At 40.3% G+C, this 21,339-nt stretch overlaps 2 protein-coding genes across 3 annotated transcripts in view; both read right to left on the reverse strand.

Annotated features, from left to right (window-relative positions):
• Positions 1-7,047, reverse strand: part of syngap1a (synaptic Ras GTPase activating protein 1a) — a 143,425-nt gene extending 136,378 nt beyond the window's left edge. The window contains exon 1 of one of the 2 annotated variants that reach the window (XM_017485829.3): positions 6,706-7,047. In XM_017485829.3, coding sequence (XP_017341318.1) covers positions 6,706-6,727 — 22 coding nt within the window. In that variant the 5' untranslated portion in view covers positions 6,728-7,047. The remainder of the gene's footprint in view (positions 1-6,705) is intronic. The other variant, XM_017485828.3, reaches the window with a different exon arrangement.
• Positions 7,048-10,872: 3,825 nt separating this feature from the next.
• Positions 10,873-21,339, reverse strand: part of scn1bb (sodium channel, voltage-gated, type I, beta b) — a 10,699-nt gene continuing 232 nt past the window's right edge. Inside the window, exons 1-7 of the mRNA XM_017484687.3 lie at positions 21,047-21,339; positions 20,182-20,363; positions 17,889-18,055; positions 16,384-16,624; positions 13,993-14,134; positions 12,852-12,923; positions 10,873-12,357 (exon numbers count right to left, since the gene is read on the reverse strand). The exon at positions 21,047-21,339 is cut by the window's right edge and continues 232 nt beyond it. Of these exons, the coding sequence (XP_017340176.1) occupies positions 12,857-12,923; positions 13,993-14,134; positions 16,384-16,624; positions 17,889-18,055; positions 20,182-20,263 (699 nt within the window). The 5' untranslated portion in view covers positions 20,264-20,363; positions 21,047-21,339 and the 3' untranslated portion in view covers positions 10,873-12,357; positions 12,852-12,856. The remainder of the gene's footprint in view (positions 12,358-12,851; positions 12,924-13,992; positions 14,135-16,383; positions 16,625-17,888; positions 18,056-20,181; positions 20,364-21,046) is intronic.

Consider the following 21,339-nt stretch of genomic DNA (forward strand, 5'->3'; position numbering starts at 1 on the left):
GCGTTCATTTCTGCGAATCACGAAATCCTGGAGGGACTGATCCGTGAAAGAAACCTAAGTACAGTACAAATATCTTTTAATGCAACATAAAAAGTGTCTCAATACAATTCTAATCGAATGTTTCCCACTGATACGACGAGCACCTTTCAATTCGGTTCTGCTGAAAGATTCACCTCGTGATTTTTCATTCACAAAAAAAAACAAAAAAAAACAGCATTTTTAATGTCCTGGAACATTTGGAGTAATGTTCCGTCGAACACAGAGCCTTGCTTTGCGATAGAACCTATTTGAAGAGCCAGAACTAATTTCATACTGTAATATCATCTTCCAGAATATTGGACACCTGTGTCTGAGCATGCTATAAAATGCTATAAATAGTCGGGAACGTTCCTTTGTACTTTGTGAAGTTAAAATCTTTGTGAAGTTCACACTGATCCCTCTGCCTGCTCACTAGCTTAATAGTTATTTCTTTTCATGTCTGTTCTTTTTGTGCGTCTGGGTTTCTTCTTGCAGATGACACAGTGACACAGTGGTCGGGTCAGTGTGTCTGGTGCTGTTGAGATAGTCTTTTGTCTCACCTGTTTCAAAATCTGCATCACAAGTTCTCTGACATGTAATTTTCCAAGGCATATGTGCTACATGAGACCTCATCCAAAGAACCACCATATGCATGGACTGAGGTGCACTTGAGGACCCATATGGACTCATTCATACGTTCATACATCCCACTCAGAAATAAATGTACCAGGAGACTACCTTCATGTTGTTCTGCTGTATGACATGACCAGGATCCCTGTAGTAGTATTCTCAAACACAGTTCCGTTCAGCAGTGTGTGGCTTGGATGTAAGCCAGAACGTTGACAGAAGTGCTCCTTTTCTGGAGACCTGAAACCACCCACACTGTCAGGTTCTCTACAGGTACAAGCAGTGTAAATGCACCCTCAAAGGTCCAGTTATAGGCTTTGATGATGCTCTGTAATGACGTCTTTATCATCGATCAGATATAAATGACATAACTTTGGGGGAACCAAGCCAGTGAAAAGCATACGGTTTAGTACCTAAGGGTGCAGGAAGCTGGGCTGAATGTGGTCGAGTTTAGGCGCATAAGAGAAAGTTATGTCGATAGCAACTGCATTGTGGGCTAAGTAGCTATGTTCAGTCGTTTTCAGTAAGTGCTTTATCCTGGCCAGGGTCACGGTGGATTCCGGGAACACTGGACTCAAGATGGTAGCCTTGAAAACCCTGGATGTGATCCCAGTCTATCACAGGTCACAATACACCCCCACACATACACACACATTCATAACTTATTTCGTGTAGCCAATCCACATGTTTTTGGACAGTTGGAGGAAACCAGATAACCCAGCGTAAACCCACAGAGAAGATGCAAAAATCACACAGACGCAAAAAAAAATAAAAAAATCCAAACCCACAGACTAAGCTCAGGAGCAAACCCAGGACACTGACGCTGTGCCATCCTAAGTAACCACAATTAAGGTTTTTATCTTGCCTGGACTGAAAATTATTAAAATTCTATCAGCCATATATTATCCTCATGCGGTATTTCATCAAAATTGGCATAATGGCAGAGATTCATATGTGCTTACTGTCATCATACCCCGTTGGTATGTAATGAAAATGGTTTCTGATTTCTCTCGTTCTGGATGAAGGTAGGATGTAAGGAAGGATGTAAAGCGGCCGTAGACTTGCCAATTCTTCCACCTGGAGAGCGATCATGTGGGACAAATGGCTCCAGCTGGAGTGTGAAATCTCTGTCTTACAGTATGTTCCAGCCAAGGAAACCACTCACTGTCACTCACAGCACAGGTACATTTTTGCTCCCCAAGGTTTTTTATCTTAAATGTCTCCTAAAGGTATAGTTTACTGTCCTTGAACTTAAAGTACCACAGAAGTAATAGGCATTTTATATAAACAAGCAGTACAATTTAGTGTACCTGTTTTTCTGAGACTATGACAAGGACATTGTGTTCGAGTAATAATAAAAAAAAAAAAAAATCCATTTGAGCTTTTTTTCCCCCAGTGGCAGAGTCAATCCATGAGCTTCAGTTCATACATCAACTTACAAAAGAGGATTTTCTTTTCGGAAAAAGGTTCAAAGCGCAACCCTTATAGAATCCATGAGGAACCTTTTTTTTTTTTTCCTGCATTAGTAAGAATATATCTGAAAAGTCAAAAGTTCTGCTTTTGTTATACAACCACCAAAACATACAACTTGTTACGTTTGTGTAGAAGTACTAGGGCGCAAGCGTGTGAAATCAGCGTGTTTACTGAGGCCGAAGCAGATATCGTCACAGTCCGTACCGTGGGGCGAAATACTGGCAGGCAGAAACAAATGAGGATAATCCATTCTCGGAAATGGGAGAATCGGGCATGAGGGTCAAAACCAGGAAGTCAAACTAATGCTGGAGAGCTAGGAAATGGAACAAAGGAAATAAGGAAACACGTGAAACCGGCTCGATGATGCACATTAACATGGACAAAACTTTGCGATGAGAGAGAAGTACGCGTGTATAAATATACATTCTAATGATGAACTAAACAGAAACAGCTGGATATAATTCGAATCACAGGACCAGGAAGTGAAAATAGTACCTTCAATTCAATTCGATTTGTAGAGCGCTTTTAACAATGGACGTTGTCTCAAAGCAGCTTTACAGAGACATATAAACACAGGATAGAGATTTTAAGTGTGTGAATTTATCCGTATTAATTGAGCCGGTGGTGACGGTGGTGAGGGAAATACTCAATAAGATATGAGGAAGAAACATTGAGAGGAAGCGGACTCAGGAGGGAACCCGTCCTCATCTGGGTAACGACGGATAGCGTGAAAGTAAAAGAAAGTTCATTATGGTTTGAACATGAAGTCTGTTTGTTGAAGGTCACAATAAGAGCGCTTTAAAGACAAAAGTGCAGTGTTCTGGATTTTTTTGTTTTGTTTTGTTTTGGGGCTTTTATGTAGTGTGAATGGAGGAATTCTTAAGAATATGGCTGTACAGGGGTGGACAAATCATAAACTCATTAGCTAGCCCATCAGGCAACTGAAAGCTCTAATGGGTTTACCCAGTTCCATGTGTTGAAGCAACGGACTTAACCAAAAAACCATAAAAACAGTCCGCAATGAATTTCATTAATGATTTGTCGGACTGTGTTATAAGGCACACTGTGGCGCACGGTGTCACTTTAATTAAGACTAAAAACATGTTTGACGGATATGGCCGAGTACATCGGGGGACAGTGGTGGCTTGGTGGTTGATGCTCTGGGTGACTGATCAGAAGGTCGGGGGTTCAAGCCGCAGCACTGCCAAGCTGCCACTGTTGGGCCCTTGAGCAAGGCCCTTAACCCTCTCTGCTCTAGGGGTGCTGTATTATGGCTGACCCTGCGCTCTGACCCCAACTTCCTAACATGCTGGAATGTGAAGAAAAAGAATTTCACTGTGCTGTAATGTACATGTGATTAATAAAGACTCATCATTATCAATATCATTACCGCAGAGAACAACCTCCTCTACAGTAACGAGACTCTTTTCATCACGCTACACTGTTGACTTCACGACTTCTCCTGTGTTTCACGAGAGTAATACTTTGGATTTTTCGATCACTTCTCTGTGGGAACGTAAGAAACATTGGAAGCGTGAGGTACCCGGTTGAACCATGCTTACTAACCACGGTGTATTTATTGAGCTGACTGACCTTATGTGTTTTTCTAGTCGTTTCATACATTTATGATCATTTTTATCGATCCTCTTCTTGCCCTATCAGAAAACATTATCTCACGCTACTTTGGGCTAAAAACTCAATAAGTGAATTACATGTAGTCAGTTTACATTTATTTACAGTTAACAAATGCTACAATGTTCCTTTTTACTTTATCATACATAATATCTCGTCATCCATCCAGCTTTCGGGTCACGATGAAGTTGACACCCCCCCCCCCCCCCCCCCCCGAAAAAAAAGAGTCGATTCGCTGTAAATTTACTTATTTAATGGTGTAAACTAACTAGCTCTGGTAGCTTGTGCAATCTGTGCAGGCCCAATACAGACATTTTCTCTCATCTGTCCGGTTTCAGTGAGGATGAAAAACTTTTGAGAACAATGGGTAAAATGTCAATGGCAACAACATGGCTGCTCTGAGCAGAGAAATCGTTTGCTTTAACTGATTTGCTGGATATCGTACGTCAGGGGTAAAGTCTTTACTTTACAAAAGTCTGAATAATTGATGATTAGATTATGGATATAAATAAGACAATGTGAAGTGTTTACATTTAGACTCATAGTCGTGTTAATCCACTTTGGACTAGCGTCACGGACTCTGAACACTGAACAGACGACACACCTGTGAGGAATTTGACATGGAGATAATAAACGCATTCTTCTCTGTCCGTTTATCTTTTAAGGGTCTGGTTTTTTGTTTTTGTTTTTTTTTTAAACAAGATGTCGTCGACTTGCTAATCATATCAGAAAGGGTAAATAACTTCTTTTTTTTTTTTAATCACAAAAGTCTGTGAAAACTCTCTTCTCTTCTCTCTGATTTAATGTCTTAAGGCTTGCAGCTAGACTCTGGTCTGATGAGATGCCTTCAGCTAAATAATTTGCATAAGTGTGTGATTTGCTGCGACGGATGATCTGCTAGAGAAACAAACTGTTTAGAAAACTCGAGGCGCTGATCCACGGACAGTGTTTTTTTTTTTTCATGCGTTTATCGGCTCTTCTGGTGTATTTTTTTTTTTCGAGTGCTCGGGTTCGATCTACTGAAATGCTTTTCCTGAGTCCAGACTGCAGTCCACCAGGTGACGACTCCTGACTCCTGGTGTAGAAAAGACACTTTTTTAAAATATTAATAATGGCCTTTTTAAAGGTGAATTAGTTAAGTTTAATCCTTTGTTTTTCGAGATTAGGTCTCTAACAGTTATTTGAATGATATCTGCCCATATTCACAAAGCTCCTCTCTCCGGATCGTAGATGGCCTGTATAGTGTCTATAAATTGACCGATATCCAAAGTATTCTGGACCAGGGGTCCATTTTCCAAGTGGGATTTCCATCCATCAATTTTTCATACCGCTTATCCTACACCAGGTCAGGGGGAACCTGGAGTCTATCCCAGGGAACTCAGGGCACAAGGTCAGGGACACCTTGGATGGAGTGCCAATCCATTACAGGGCACAATCACACACACACTCGCATACTACACACAATTTAGACACACAATCAGCCTACAACGCATGTCTTTAGACTGGAGGAGGAAACCGGAGTCCATCCATCCATTGACCCTTATCCTACAGGGTCACGGGGAACCTGGAGCCTATCCCAGGGAGCATCGGGCACAAGGCGGGGTACACCCTGGACAGGGTGCCAATCCATCGCAGGGCACAATCACATACACACTCACACACCCATTCATACACTACTGACACTTTGGACACGCTAACCAGCCTACCACGCATGTCTTTGGACTGGAGGAGGAAACCGGAGTACCCGGAGGAAACCCCCGCAGCACGGGGAGAACATGCAAACTCTGTGTACCCATTACGGGATTCGAGGCGGGATTCGAACCCCACTAACCACTAAGCCGGCGATTTCATAAACTTTTGCTAAGGCCACAGCTTAACACTTTGTTCTTGTTGTTGTTGTTTTTTACCATGTTTTACATATCTTCCAGTTTATTTGTACAACTAAGGAGTAAAAAAAAAATAAAAATCCACAACTGCACCTTTAAAAGTATCTGTACTCGTGTTGAGATCATTAAAAGCACAGGAGTGAGTGCTATCATTAATATTATATGGTTAAGATGTGTTTTGCTCTCTCTATTGTCCTGTGGAGTGAGTGTGTGTGTGTGTGTGTGTGTGTGTGTGTGTGTGTGTGTGTGTGTGAGAGAGAGAGAGAGAGAGAGAGAGAGCAGAGAAAATGACCTCGCCATTTAAACTGAAGTGGTCCTGTTACTCTCGAGGCTCTCTGCTAGTGCATGCATCTCGTCGGTGTGTTCCTCACTTGTGCCCACGACTACCACACACACACACACACACACACACACACACACACGCTGCTGCTGCTTCACACACTGCTGGGGTCGCTTCTATAAATAAACTGTTTTGGCCTTGGAGCGCACAGCTGCTGCATCGGCGCGCAACAACCGCGTCACGCCGTCACGCGCAGGTCCGATCGCTCCGTTTTGTCGTCGGTCGGATTCCGTTGATCCGCTTATTGGATCAAAGTTAAAGTAGAAAAACACGGGGTAAACTTTCGAGCGTTTGTTTGTCTGTTTGTTTTCCTGAAATGAACCGGTAACATAGATGAATCTCCCCATCTCTAAGTGTCATAAAGTGGCTTAATCATCCACCAACAGGTAACGGATGAGATTCGATCCGCTTCACTATAGCAGCCGTCGCATAACAACCGTCGTCATGGAAGCGATGTCTTTTTCTCTCTCTCTTTCTTTTTCATTTCTTTCTGTCTTTTGAGCAGATGCCTTGAAAACGTTTAGAAGAATCTTTATAAAACTACAGCCTGTCACATACACACTGCTTTGCCTTAAACACAGATTCTAGCCGAATTACGCAACGCACACCGAAGCCCGTCTCAGCAGGACGACAGGAGAGATGCAGAAAGAAAGAAAGAGACTGCTGTTTAAAGAGAAAGAAAAGAAAAGAGCACAAACAGAGGCCTAAATATGTCATTTGAGCTCTTACCTTGTGAAGACACATAGGACATGATCCAACGGCATCGAACGCACCCACCCGCCTCACCGGGTAATCTGACGGTACTTTCTAACAAGCCTCATCCGGGCTAGAAGAACCCACATCGGTTCGCCGTGTGAGGATGTAGGCGGCCGTTAGAGATGCCCATGTCTGCCGCGGAGAGAGGTGGCTAAGCTATGGCAACCAAATAAACCTCAATTTAATCCATATTGTCGGCGGGGATGTGTGAGGGGGGGAGATGCTGAACTACTAACATGTAGTGTAATTGCGATGCGAGCGAGCAGTAAAGTGGAGGAGAGAGAGAGAGAGAGAGAGAGAGAGAGAGAGAGAGAGGAGGGGGGGGGGGGACGTGTATGAGAGGCGCGCGCATGAATTATGGAGCTACCCGGATACTGTTCTAAATGACTTTGAGCAGATGAAGGATTGTAAACTCGTCGTAGCTTCTTCAACTGATGTCACTCGGACACCACACATACACACAGAGTCAGTCAATCTCTCTCTCTCTCTCTCTTTCTCTCTCTGTCTGTCTCTCTTTACATCAGTCACACTCAGGCGCGCTCCCGGCCAACGAGTATGTTATGATCATGTAAGCTGATTACAGTAGTATGCTTTCCACTTCCACCACCTCCAGGGTTGGGGGTTCGAGTCCTGCCTCCACCCTGTGTGTGTGCGCAGAGTTCACGTTCCCCCCGCGCTTCAGGGGTTTACTCCTCCAGTCCAAAGAAACGCAGACTGTAACCTGGTTGGCGTTTCCAAATGGTGTGATGGATTGGCACCCCTAACCCTATCCCCCTGCTACTACTAATACAACAACTACTACTACTATTACTACTACTAACTACTACTACTATTACTACTACTACTATTACAACTACTACTACTACTAACTACTACTACTACTAACTACTACTATTACAACTACTACTACTACTATTATTACTACTACTACTATTACTACTACTACTATTACAACTACTACTACTACTACTACTACTAACTACTACTACTACTACTACTACTACTACAACTAGTACTACTAATACAACTACTACTACTACTATTAGCACTACTAATACAACTACCACTACTACTACTACTACTAATACAACTACTACTACTACAACTACCACTACTACCACTACTACTACTAATACAACAACTACTAGTACTACTAATACAACTACTACTACTACTATTAGTACTACTAATACAACTACCACTACTACTACTACTACTAATACAACTACTACTACTACAACTACCACTACTACCACTACTACTACTAATACAACTACTAGTACTACTAATACAACAACAGCTACTGCTACTACTAATACAACTACTACAACTACCACTACTACCACTACTACTACTAATACAACTACTAGTACTACTAATACAACTACTACTACTACTATTACTACTACTACTACAACTACAACTACTACTACTACTACTAATACAACTACTACTACTACAACTACCACTACTACCACTACTACTACTAATACAACAACTACTAGTACTACTAATACAACTACTACTACTACTATTAGTACTACTAATACAACTACCACTACTACTACTACTACTACTAATACAACTACTACTACTACAACTACCACTACTACCATTACTACTACTAATACAACTACTAGTACTACTAATACAACAACAGCTACTGCTACTACTAATACAACTACTACTACTACTACTGATAATAATAATAATAATAGGTTTGTATATCACATTTCCACACATACACAAATGAACTAAAAAGTAAAAATACTGGTGGTTCTACGGCGAGCATCAGAGTCAAGTTTTTGTTTTTTTTTTTTTTGTTTTTTTGGGGGGGGGGGGGGTGTTTGTTGTTGTTGTTGTTGTTTTTTGTCAAGGAGGGGCCATAACGTGGTTGGATACCCTGTGACCACCCCACCCACAACGAGAAATGTGAATTAGCTTAATCACGTTTTGCAACTGTGGAACACAAACACAGTTGTGTAGACATACGCTTTATTTTGAGCATGAGCTCCCCAGGTTGGCGAGTAGGCCATATGTCTTCATCTCATTTTTCTATTAAACACTTACAAAATTCAAAATATCTGCTAAATTCCACATTGCTGTGAAATGCGTAACGTCTGGTGCTGGATCTGTAGTCATCATGCTGTGTTCAGTCATGCATTGGTTGGTTCAAATGGACACGTTGGCACCGAGCTCTGGAAGACAAACTAGTGTTCACAGTTAGGGGCTTCCTGTATATTCATTCATTCTCCGAGGACTGCTCCTTACATTTAAGCCATGATACGAGGGAACATCTGAGAGCAAAGTAGAACTAAGAGTCTGCTGTCTTCTTGTCCTTACCTCGTTTTTTCTGTACCAGAGTTCATTTTTATCACGTTGAATCGTTTTCATTTAGTTCAGTTAGTTTCAAGCACTCCGATTTGTCTGCATGCCTACAGCATGTGTTGTGTTTTGATAGAAATGTCTTATTGGTTCTCATTGATATTTAACTCATGCAATGAGAGAAAATATAGAATACTGTCAACTACCAATTATTAGTGTGCAGATATTACCCATAGATTAAGGTCGTTTCTATGTACGCATTTTAAAACATTATATATACACATAGGAAAACAAATGCAAGTGCATTGAAGTGTGCTCTAGTGTATGTCGGCACTAGAAAAAAAATCTATTTTGTTCTGCGGTCAGAGATATGTCTAGATTTTTTAGTCTTAACGCAGAGTTATATACTGAATTTCTCTGAGACTGTAGAACAGCTGGTGTGCACCATTCTCAGTAATGTTGCAAATGGTGCAAATTCGGGCAGGGGGCACAGAACAGATAGTGACAGCCTCCACAATCCATTTAAATGTTATCAGTGATGAAAATGAACCAACTTTACTGAAGTAATAATAGTACATTGTCCCTTTCATTTAATGTTGTTGAACCTGAATTCCCACTACGAATAAACTGAACACCGGTTCACTTGGACAAAGGCAGAGACCACAAATTTTTGGCAGACCAGGCTTCAGTTATTTGGTGTGCACTCGAGTACAGGTTGAGTGTCAAAAAAAAACAACCTCAAAGTGTATAAGAAAAAGAAGAAAGCCATTATGGTCACATATACAGTACAGTGACATTTCTTTCTTCACATATACAGTACCAGATTGTTGAGGTAAGAGTACAGGGTCAGCTATGATACGATTTCTCTACGCTTTGGTCTTCCGTCCACCCCGAGACATCATTTTTGTCCGGCGAAAATTGAAAAAAATGTAAAAAACCATCTCCCAATTGGATAAATTTGAAAACGCCGTTTTCGCTTTGTAGTGCCGACTGAGAAAACGGAGATAATCGAAAACGATGATGTATTTTTTTGTCACGTGACCCATTCAACTAAAAAAAACAAAAAAAAAACAAGATGGCGGATGTCGTTGTGCCTGCTATCCAGTTTCGTAACAGTTAAAGATTAATGTCACTTTGTACAACCTTCAGACTGCATTTTGTCAACACTCGCAGATGCTATTCAGAAAGTAAATAAACCCCTGGCGTTACGTCTTTACGCGTGCGCAGTATAGGGATGTAGTCGTTTTCTGACGTTTTCGGATGCTTGAAAACGGCAGTGTAAACGGAGAGCGTTGTAAAACGAAAAACGCTGTTTTAAGATCTATCCGGATTAATACGGATGTATCCTGAGCCACCACAGCGTGCTAGGGTGGAGCTTTCGTTCTGGGCTTTAATGCTGAGCAGATGAGGGTTAAAGGCCTTGCTCAAGAGCCTGACAGACACAGCTTGGTCATACCGGAGTTCGATCAGCCATAGGATTAGTAGTCCAGAGCCGTAACCGCCACTCCCTTTAACACATATAACGCAACTCATATGTTTTATGTGGCCCGACGTGTATGAGGCAAGAAAATTATAGAAAATTTGGCTTTGTAACAGGGCTATTTCAAACATTATGTCATAATCACATACTTGACTTGGAAGGTCTCGGCATGTTTGCACACACGGACAACAAGGCATCCAGATGATTCTGACTGCCCCTGTGGTTAGGGGTGAAGGAGAACCTGTGCCACATGGAAGCCATGTTTATTTATATTATGCACTATTCGTCCTTAAACAAACTTCTTTAAATGAAAGAAAGAACGAAAAAACCCACAAATGTTTTATTTTATTCAATAATTTAATTATCATAATACCCCCAAACACACTCATTAATAAGTGTTTCCTTCACAGTTTATACGTTCTTCCTTTTGCACTGATACATTATAATTTATCATAAAAATATGTTGAGTATTATAGCAGAAGTAGGTTATAAGAGTCTAATAAACAGTATTTGCATTGCTTTACTTGCTGATTGATCATGCGTTCATCGACGAGACTAAAGTGCATAAACTTATTTTGCACTGCATTGGCAGGAGGTGATCTCAAATTCTTATTCATTTATTACATTCACTAGTTTGTACTCAGTATTCATTAATAACGAATACTACGAGTAAAGTCTAAACTTAACACATGTTAAGGGTTTATATGTATAATCGAAGTAGCTCCAGCATTGAATGACAGGAACAGAATGGCTGAAATTTACAGTATAGCTGACTGTTCTCCTGGCATATCAATACAGGCTAGTGCACCAATAGTATTACTGTGTATTAGTACAGTACACCACAGTAAATATTGCCCTGAAAATGAGCGAGACTGTGAGTAATTCACTGCTCCTTACTGACCCCTAGTGCAACATTGGACTATTGCATATGTTTTTACTATTGCCAGTGCAGGAATACTGTATATACTAGGATTGCCACCTTTTTAACATGCCAAAACTGGACACCCCAATGCCGCAGCACACATTTTAGGTCAAAATTCCTTTACGCTCAGCCCTAATGTTTCTTCCAGCTATACTTTGTACTCGACCTTGCCATTATCAGCATTGGAATGCCGATTTCTGCTATGACAACTATCTCTTCCTTGGCCAATTTTGTCCTTACAAAAATTTAGACAGACAATGTTACTTGTTTCTCTCTTTATGGCTGGCTGTTGCTTTGAAAACAGGAATTATACTAAATGACAAAATTGGCCTAATATTTCCAGGACAGGTGGGAGTGGGAAATGATAAAACAAACTGACCAATAGGATTTTATTGATTGTTTTGAAAGCACTGGAAAAAAAACAAAAAACAAAACAAAAAAACAAAAACAAAACAACAACAAACAAATAACAGCTCAGACTGGACTGAATACGTGGCAACCCTAATATATACAGTAAATAGGTAATGCATTTCATTTAGTTTCTATATCAAAGCATATGTATGAGGTACAATATATTGTAAGACTATAATCATGCCCTATTATTACACTCGTGCAAACTGATGGGTTTTGTTCTGCAAATGGTCATTTCCTGATCCTGAAACACTCCTGAACTGCATATTGATCTAATACTCCTGGAAACTCATCCGAGAAGCCCTTCATGCTAAACCACTGTAGAAGAATTGGATTGAAACTACCACAAAACAAAACAAAACAAAAAAAAAAGACTTTGGGAGTTTAGGAGATTGGGTAAGAAGTGCAAAAATGAGGAGAATCCAACAAGAATCCAAGAAGCAGAAGACAGGAATGTGGAGGTGCATGTGGGTGACACGGGTAAAGCCTGAAAGAAAACAGATTCAACATGAAAAAAAACAAAAACAGATTCAACATGAATTTAGAAAGAAACTAAATTAATCAACATTTACTACGGTTAATACAAGCCACAGACATTTTTATAACATTTCAAAGTATATGTGCATGAAAAGCTTTACGAACAGTTTTTAATGAACTGTCTACATGTATTACACACTAACGCCGCTCAGCTGCTACGAACCAAACCATGATATTAACTGCGTAATAATTTAAAGGACAGTATGCCAGTTTGACATGAGATTACTCGTGGCAGCTGTGAAAGTTAGTCTCGGCTTGTTGACAGCCAGCCAGTGGACTACATCAACGAACAGAGATGACTCCGGGTCACTCCTGACCTCTGCTTTTCTTTCCCCCCTGTCTATCTGAAGCAGTCATTATGAAGCAGAGCAAACAGGCTGTCCTCAAAAAGCTCAGAAAACTGTTCATAAAACCAAGAATTTAGCAACATAGTATGAAACCCACCTCTGCTATTCTGCCACCTGCACTCCTGTGCAGTTATCTTTGCTTTCCGATGCTATCGCTAAATACTCCTCTCTGCATACACAGACAAACAGAAGAGATCGCTTTCGGGTTAAAATATGACATCACACTAAAGTGGCACAAGATATCAGATTTCATTTCCTCACGGTGGTTATGAAATGTTTTCGGTTTTTCCTCTAAAAGTGAGGAACTGAGGAGTCTGATCCCGATCATTTCTACTGTAAAATAATCAATATGTACGCACTCATAACAGACAAGGCAAAGGTGAAGAACACTGTAAAGCAAAGCAGAGGCCACCGTTTCCTAATATCGAGGTTGTTGCTTATATTATAGCCACTTACCAGAGTTTAAATATTCAGGTTTTGTATGTTTTGCTTATGAATATCTGAATGAAAACTCTTTATTATTGTATTTAGCTAACTGGATTTACCTAATCTTAATCCTAATTTAATCCTGCTATTTCACAGGCTATCATTATATTATGAGATTATATAATAATAGCACAGGGGACATAAAAGTGCTCCGGAGGTCACAATCCCAAAAATACCACGGCCATCCTGCTAAGAGAGCAAAATTGGAGATGGCATTACTCTCTCCTCTGTCAGTCAGAGTGAAACTAGCCAATTACGGGCATCTGTGAGCTCGTGTATGCACAAGAGTGCAGTTAGCACTCTCCTCTGTGAGGTAGCATGAGCGGCATTTCGCAAACATGCTAATCATGTCTTGGATGAAGAACATGCTAGTCTTCACCCTCCCAGGTTGGTAGCCGTGTTGTGATAGGCGAGCTAGTTAGTGGGTTGGAATCGGCAAACGACCAAAGTAAAGTTAAGACATAGCATAAAAATTGGCCTAGCCTAAAAATTATTTATGTTTGTTGTCATGGATACATCCAAGCACCATTCACAGAAGCATTCATTTAGAATTATGATTAAATGTTTGGATGGAGGTGTCCAAGTTTAAGGATTTATTTAAGGATCAGAAACTGGTATCTTTCATGGGTGCAAAAGATTATAATAATTATTAGAACACAACACGTCAGTACGTATATTGAAATATTAAGTGTTATAGTGGCAGTGTTAGGGAATTTAGCCATCTAATGAGACAAGGTGAACACGGTACTGACGCGCTGACTCTGAGGGCCTCGTCACCGGCCGCAGCAATCTTTCTGTAGCAATAGATCATCTCCACCAACAGCCACAGCTGCAGCCCGATGATTGACACGTACATCATTACCTCCGAAACGATGGAGGCCGTCCCGCGCGTCGCTAAGAGAGAAAGACAGAGAAAGCGAGAGAGAATTACACTGCATGCTCCATGTAATTTGGAATAAGGAAGCGTAATCTCTGGGAACCTGCTCTGTGATACTCTTTCAATATACCCCCCTACTATATGCTTTTAAATTCATACAACCTTGTCTAAAACTTTATCATCTCTAAAGCAGAAGTATATATACACATAGTATATATACACACAGTAGGGGAAATAAGTATTGGATGCATCAACATTTTTTTCAGTAAATATATTTCCAATGAGACTATTCACATGAAATTTTTTCTTGTTTCTTGTGTGACACCTTGGTAACGAACAGCCTTTTTATAGACCATCAGTTTACTGACCCAGCTGAAATTAATTTGCACAGATAGCGGGTATAATTACTTACGGATTTCAGCTGGTTCCTTGCCTTACTTTGCCTCAGAAAACTGTGAATTGTTTATATTTCCGGATTTCTTGAGTTAATATTGACGTCTGGTGAAAATCTCATATGAATAACCTCACTGGAAATATATTTACTGAAAAAAAATTGACACGTCCAATACTTATTTCCCCCTACTATATGTATGTGTATATACCCAAGTTTCCAACTTGTTAGCCTTCCAGCATGGTGGAGGAAAGAACAGCTTCGGTGGTCAACGATAATCATTTATCCAATATACCTTTCATAATCATGAATTTGTATCTGTACTCCTAGACCAAACACAAACCAGTGTAATGGACTAAACCTTTGGAATTGCAGCTGTTAAACTCATTTTATGGTGGCTACTATGGGAAGTTAACTTGCTTCCTACACTTTCAAAGAGGCCCAGTCATGTGCCAGTGAAAGACACTTTTTAGCACTATAACAACAGAGGACATTTCCATCGCTGTTGGTAAAATGGACAGTCTGTATGTATACCATCCACCCACCAATTTTTAGCTATATCTAAGCTAGTCTTTAGCTATATCTAAGCTACCCATTATGCATGTGCTTTACATACAGTTCTTGCACACTGCTATGAACACTTTGGCATTCTATGCAAAATCACAGTGTGTGTTTGACTGCAAAGGTGCTCAAAGGTATTCAGTAGAATCAGAGCCCCCACGTATCAGTGCTGCATACGTCCACAATGATAAATCTTAACGAATGTTTCAGTCCCTCTTCATCAACTGATAAACTGACTGCCAAAAAACGGTTTCCAGTCGGGACGTAAACGAATCTGAATTACGCGGAATGGATCGATAATGTATTTTAAACTGATACAAATATAGATCCAGACTTATTTATTTTTCACACCGGAGGTGTGCATCAGGTCTGGGATCCCACAGGACGCAACAAAAATAGTCGTAAGTGTGGGAGGTTTTACTTTCATGAGGGTGTGTGCGGTCACGCGAAGCTTACAGGACGAACGGATACCACGTTCATTAACAAGAATGCATGGCATTCCCTCATTCATCCTTACAAATAGTGTCATGGTGGTTTAAATTAGGCTACTGCTTTATGTTTTGGGAAAAATAACCAACTAAATTCATTAAAATATCACAGGCAGTTACAAACAAAAAAACAATAATTGCATGAACAAGGTAAAACAGTCCTGCACACATCGCTAGTTGAGACCAATTATGAGCTTGAATGATATAGCTGAGGTTTAGGATCCATCACACCATGCTGACTATGCTGGTTTTTCTACCTCTGGGTTTTTCCCAGCGTTTCCCAGTGTTTCCTGGAATACTGGAGCCCCCCTCACATCATTTCTAAATCCAAATTCAAGTACGGATACGGATATTTGGAGAATTAAACAGATGCTGATAGAGAGATTCTGATAGTAGAAGTAAACAAACATTAGAAGCAAACAAAACATGAAACATGATCGCTTTACACGTTGGAGTATACACAGTTCCCTCTGAAAGTATTGGAACAGCAAGACCAATTGTATTGTTTTCGCTATACAGTATACTGAAGACATTTGGGTTTGAGATCAAAAGATGAACATGAGACGACAGATCTTCTAGAATTTCAGCTTTCAGATGTGATAAACAACTTAAAACATGGCACCTTCATCTTTTAATCTCAAACTCAAATGTTTTCAATGTATAGCGAAAACAGCAGAATTCAACAGAATGTTGCGAAACAACAAACAGAATACTTTCACAGAGGACTGTTCATGTAGGTCTCCATTATTAATGATAGCCAGCAGCTGAATTTAAAGGGTTTTGGGATTTGCACATATGCTATAGGGTTTATGTGAAAGTACTGTACCTTTGGCCACCACAGTGAGGTGCACCAACTTGGTGGCAGTAGTCTCGTACTCATAGGCCTCATACAAGAGGGTTCGGCGGAAGGAGCAGCGATACACTCCCGAATCGTTAAAGGTCACATTGTGGATGTAGATGGAGGCATCCTGCAGGTCATTTAACTTACTCCTACTGCCATTCCAGTCCACGCGGTCAGTGAAGCGCTCTTCAATTACGAGGGTTGCTTCTTCACCATAGGTATAGATCTGTGTAAACAACGACATTTTAATGTCAGACACTTATTTACAGTGCTTAAAGGTGTAATAAAGCTTTGCGGTGTCAGCAGTATCGTTATTAAAGGCTTGTCATTCACCATAATCTGCCCCCCCCCCCGTTCTATGTAATACAATGGTCACACGGTTCAGATTGATTTCGAACTACTTCCCAAGTATCATTTTGTACTCAGTGTATAAGCCATACAGTAATTACCACTTGTGGGGTCATCTATAATTGTCATTAATGAAATAGTGTTCATTTTCTGCAAAAGCTCTATGAAGAATTTGTGGTTTAATGTGGTTTATACCACAGAAATGTGAAATCTGATTGTTCAGTAGGGTGTTGATTAATTTTCTATAACCGCAGCTCTGATAATAGTTCCAGCTGTAACGTAAATCAAATGTCTATATTAAAGCATCTGCTCTATTATGTTATCGATTCTGTCACTATTGGAGGCGGAGGCGGAGGCAGAGACAGATGCAAGTGCAGATTAGACTTTTAATTGAAAGCACAAACAACCGCAAACCAGTAACTGTAGGACTTGTGGCAAAGACTAAACATTAAACAAAGCCCATAATCCCAGCAACAGAGGATAAAGGTAAGACAACCAGCAATGCAAACTGTGCCTATAAATACTGGTAAGTGCTCATTAACAAGAATGAAGTTCAGGTGCAGATGGTCATGTGACATGATGGTGTGGTGCAATGGCTGCTGGGAACTGTAGTCCAGCTTTCCTTCTCTGCTATTACATGACCTGTTTCTATAGCACAAACTTGCACAAGGACTTGTATGATGCACACTGCATATAAAAGTCTAATAAATGGATATCAAAAATTGTTGTTATTTAATGAAGAAACCCTTATAATAGCTGATAGGGTGCATCTTTCTGTAAGGAGATGTTTATTTTACATTTATTTATGGAAGGATTCTCCAGTGTCATCACTATGCGACAGGACAGAACAAATCTTATTAACTTTAAGAAAGAGGAAAACAGAGGCTGCTGTGTTAACTTAAAAGACCACTGAAACTAACTTGTTTTGCAGACATTCCACAACATTAAAAGTATCTACTAATGGAGAAACCATTACTAATGGATCTACTAATGGAGATGTGTCATTCATTAATAAATGAAAGCTGGAATACATCACACCACCCTGTTATTGATTATTTTCCTCAGCTTAGTTTAGTGTTTATCATTTTTTTGATATTCACACACATATTTAAAAAAAAAACAGATACACACAGATAACTCACATGTATAAACTCTTTCTCTCCCTTAGCCCTGAAATACCAGTCGACGGTTACCCTGGCCTTCACCTCTCCTCTCATCTTGCAGGAAATGCAGCCCAGTTTAAAGCCTTGCCCTGCTACTGCCTCGGTGTCGGAGTCCACCTCTGCACATGCGCCGTTACACAGAGAGACTGGAGCACACACAGGGGAACATCGATAAGTATACCTTTCAAACAGAACCACACTTGTGCATTGATGCAGAAAATCACTGCAGTGGTACTGATTCAAACTTATACATTTGAAAAGAATATAGGACTGATCCCTAATGAATATTTATTATTAGGACTATCACTGGTTTACTGCTTTTATCGCTTGAGGCAGTACTTGTACACATACGGACAATAACCTAGTATACCACACTAGTTCTTTTGCTTTACATGATTTCCTTCAATGTATATCATGCCGTTGTCACTGATTTGTACTTTTGCACATGGACTTTAATTTGATTTAATTCACCAGTATTTCTGAGTTTTGACCATTTTCTAATACATCTATACCTCAGCAAAAAAAAGGACACGTCCTCTCACATTCAACTGCTTTTATTTCCAGCAAATTCCTTAACATGTGTAAATATTTGCACAACTGAGACATAATCTGAAGACGTTTCACAGACGTTTGAGGAACAGAAATGGAATAATGAGTCCCTGAACAAAGGGGGGGTCAATATTAAAAGTAACAGTCAGTATGTGGTGTCTCCTCCAGCTGCTTTAAGTACTACAGTGCATCTCATCCTCATGGACTGCACCAGATTGGTCAGTTCTTGCTGTGAAATGTTCCTCCACTCTTCCACCGAGGCGTTTACAAGTTCTCGATCACGTCTGAGGGGACACACGGTTACATGTAATTTTCCACTGCGAGGACGGTCAGCTGTCCTTCCTGTCTCCCTGTAGCACCGTCTTAGGCGTCTTACATTACAGACATTGCAGTTTATTGCTCTGGACACAGTCCTCATGCCTCTGCAGTCCTCATGCCTCCCTGCAGCAGGTCTATGGCATGTTCACGCGGGTGTGCAGGAACCCTAGACATCTTTCTTCTGGTGTTTTTCAGAGTCAGTAGAAAGGTCTCTTTAGTGTCCTAACATTGTAACTGTGTCCTAAATCGCCTAGCGCCTGTAAACTGTTCGTGTCTTAAGGACTGTTCCACAGGTGCATGTGCAGTAAATGTTTATGCTTCATCAAACAAGCGTGAAAAACATTGTTTAACCCCTTTCCAATAAAGATCTGTAAAGATTATTTCGATTGTTACAAAATGATCTTTAAAATTCAGTTTCCTGATGAAGGGACGTTTTTTTTTTTGTTTTTTTTTTGCTGAGTCTATTTACTGCCCTAGATATCATACTGCCACCACTCATTTTATATTCTCGTCATAATGATACTGCTTATGTCATTTAATACGGAATATAAATACAATTATACTCAGTATGCGGCCAAATAGTTGGTGGGGAGCTTGGGATGGATGGAAAGCGCCAGTCAATAACGAATTGTGTTGAACAGTATTCAAGTTAGTAACATGAGCTTCACAATATCAGAGTACGTTATAGCATATAAACCATAAATTCTACCAAATACCATCAACTTTAATCATGATTATGGTTCTCATAGCTCATCAATCTCATAATCTCTCATAACTGCGTCAAGAGTAAACATATCGGATTTGACCATTAGGCCAGTTTGGTTAAAACCCAGTCTTTAGCACCACTGATGGAAGACATGTTTTTAATTATGTCTACAAATTGAGTATGGTCCCACAGAACTGATAACAGGTCAAGCATATCATTGTGATATTATCAGAAATCATTGTGTCTGTGAGTTTTAAATGACAATAAGCTTTTGATGTCATTGATGGAGATCATCTAGTGTCTGTTTGTACTGCTTTCTCATAAGGGGGAAGTATAACAGAGAGCTACGAGCAATGGGGGCAGGTAATGATGCTTAGATAGGTGGATTTCTATAGTATATATGAGGCCGTGTGTAGGAGATATAAAAGCACTACGTAGACATACTATAGATCACTGGTCACCAACCTTGTTCCTGGAGATCTACCCCCCTGAAGACTTTAGCTCCAACCGCAATCGTGTCCACCTGACCATCTAAACATCACCTTAGGCAGTTCTTCTTCAACTAAAACAGATGTGTTCGATTTTGGGTGGAGATGAAACCTGCAATCTCTTCAGGAACAGGGTTGGTGACCAGTGCTCTAGATGAACTTTTTGCTTTAATATCTTCTAGACACTGCTGTGAAAAAAATGTCGACTCACCCCAGAGAGCACAGAGCACACACAGGAACAGGAAATACCTGGCAGACATGCCTGACAGGAAGTGGAGTGCTGTCTGTACCATCCTTGATGCAGAGAGAGGGGTAGATGCTCAAGAGGAATCTATCGTTTCTCTGTCTTCTCGTACGTGTGGAAACTGGCGTCTAAATTTTACATCCGCAGCACTGTAGTTTTAGAAGCGAGAAGAGATCCGGTCCTATTCAGACTCTTTCAAGCAGTTTGGCTAACAAATGCCTTTGTACCTTTATTCAATATACAAGATGACATCAAACAAACCAAGCATTCATGCTGTAAGAACATTTCTGTCTAAGACTTGATTAGGTTAGTCTGTGCAAGTCTAGTCAAGTTTACTTCATCAACGGAAATGTCATGGAGGGTAAACATTCACAGCAGCATATAAAGCATTCAAGCTCCCTTCAAACCCACACACACACTCACACACACACATGCTCCATCCGAAGCGCTTAATTCTTTGGCTAAAAACCTTTTTAAATATATTTCCCCCAGTTTTATTGCGGATTTTAATAGGATAATAGAACTATAACCATGTGACCAGGTTGTAAGCAAGTGCAATACCCGAGTCTATCCACAATCCTGGAGATGTATGAAGGACCGTGTGCACATCTGTACACAAATATGCCTAATCATGAGAACGCACACACCTGTTTACAATCTTTCAGTGCAGTAAGTTTGTTATAAGGAACGTGCTACTGTAACATGGGAACATACGGATGATGTTACTGTGCTCAAAACAAGCAGTCTGCATTTAACGCATGTCGTTTTAGACCATCCTTCCCGGTTCACATGCACACACAGCTGTTCTGACGCATTTAATAACAATCATTACTGTTTTCCGACGCTGCTGTCCTCTCGGTGCCCTTCTGGCTTTTTGCTGTCCCTGTTTTTTTTTATTATTATTATTTTTTATTTCTTAATCTTCTCCTTTCACCATTTTTGGCCAAAAATAATAAAAAATAAATAAATAAATGAATCTTCGCTGCCGGTTGCTCGCATTAAATGTTAAGTCGTTTTCTATGCTTAGCTGGGCGCATTAAAACCAAAACGACCTTCCTTTTATTCCCCCGAGGACTCCAGCACGAATACGTGTGTGTGTGTCGAAGGATGGAAAGGCTGTAACTG

This window comes from Ictalurus punctatus, chromosome 14 (genome assembly GCF_001660625.3).
Source record: "Ictalurus punctatus breed USDA103 chromosome 14, Coco_2.0, whole genome shotgun sequence".
NCBI lineage: Eukaryota > Metazoa > Chordata > Actinopteri > Siluriformes > Ictaluridae > Ictalurus > Ictalurus punctatus.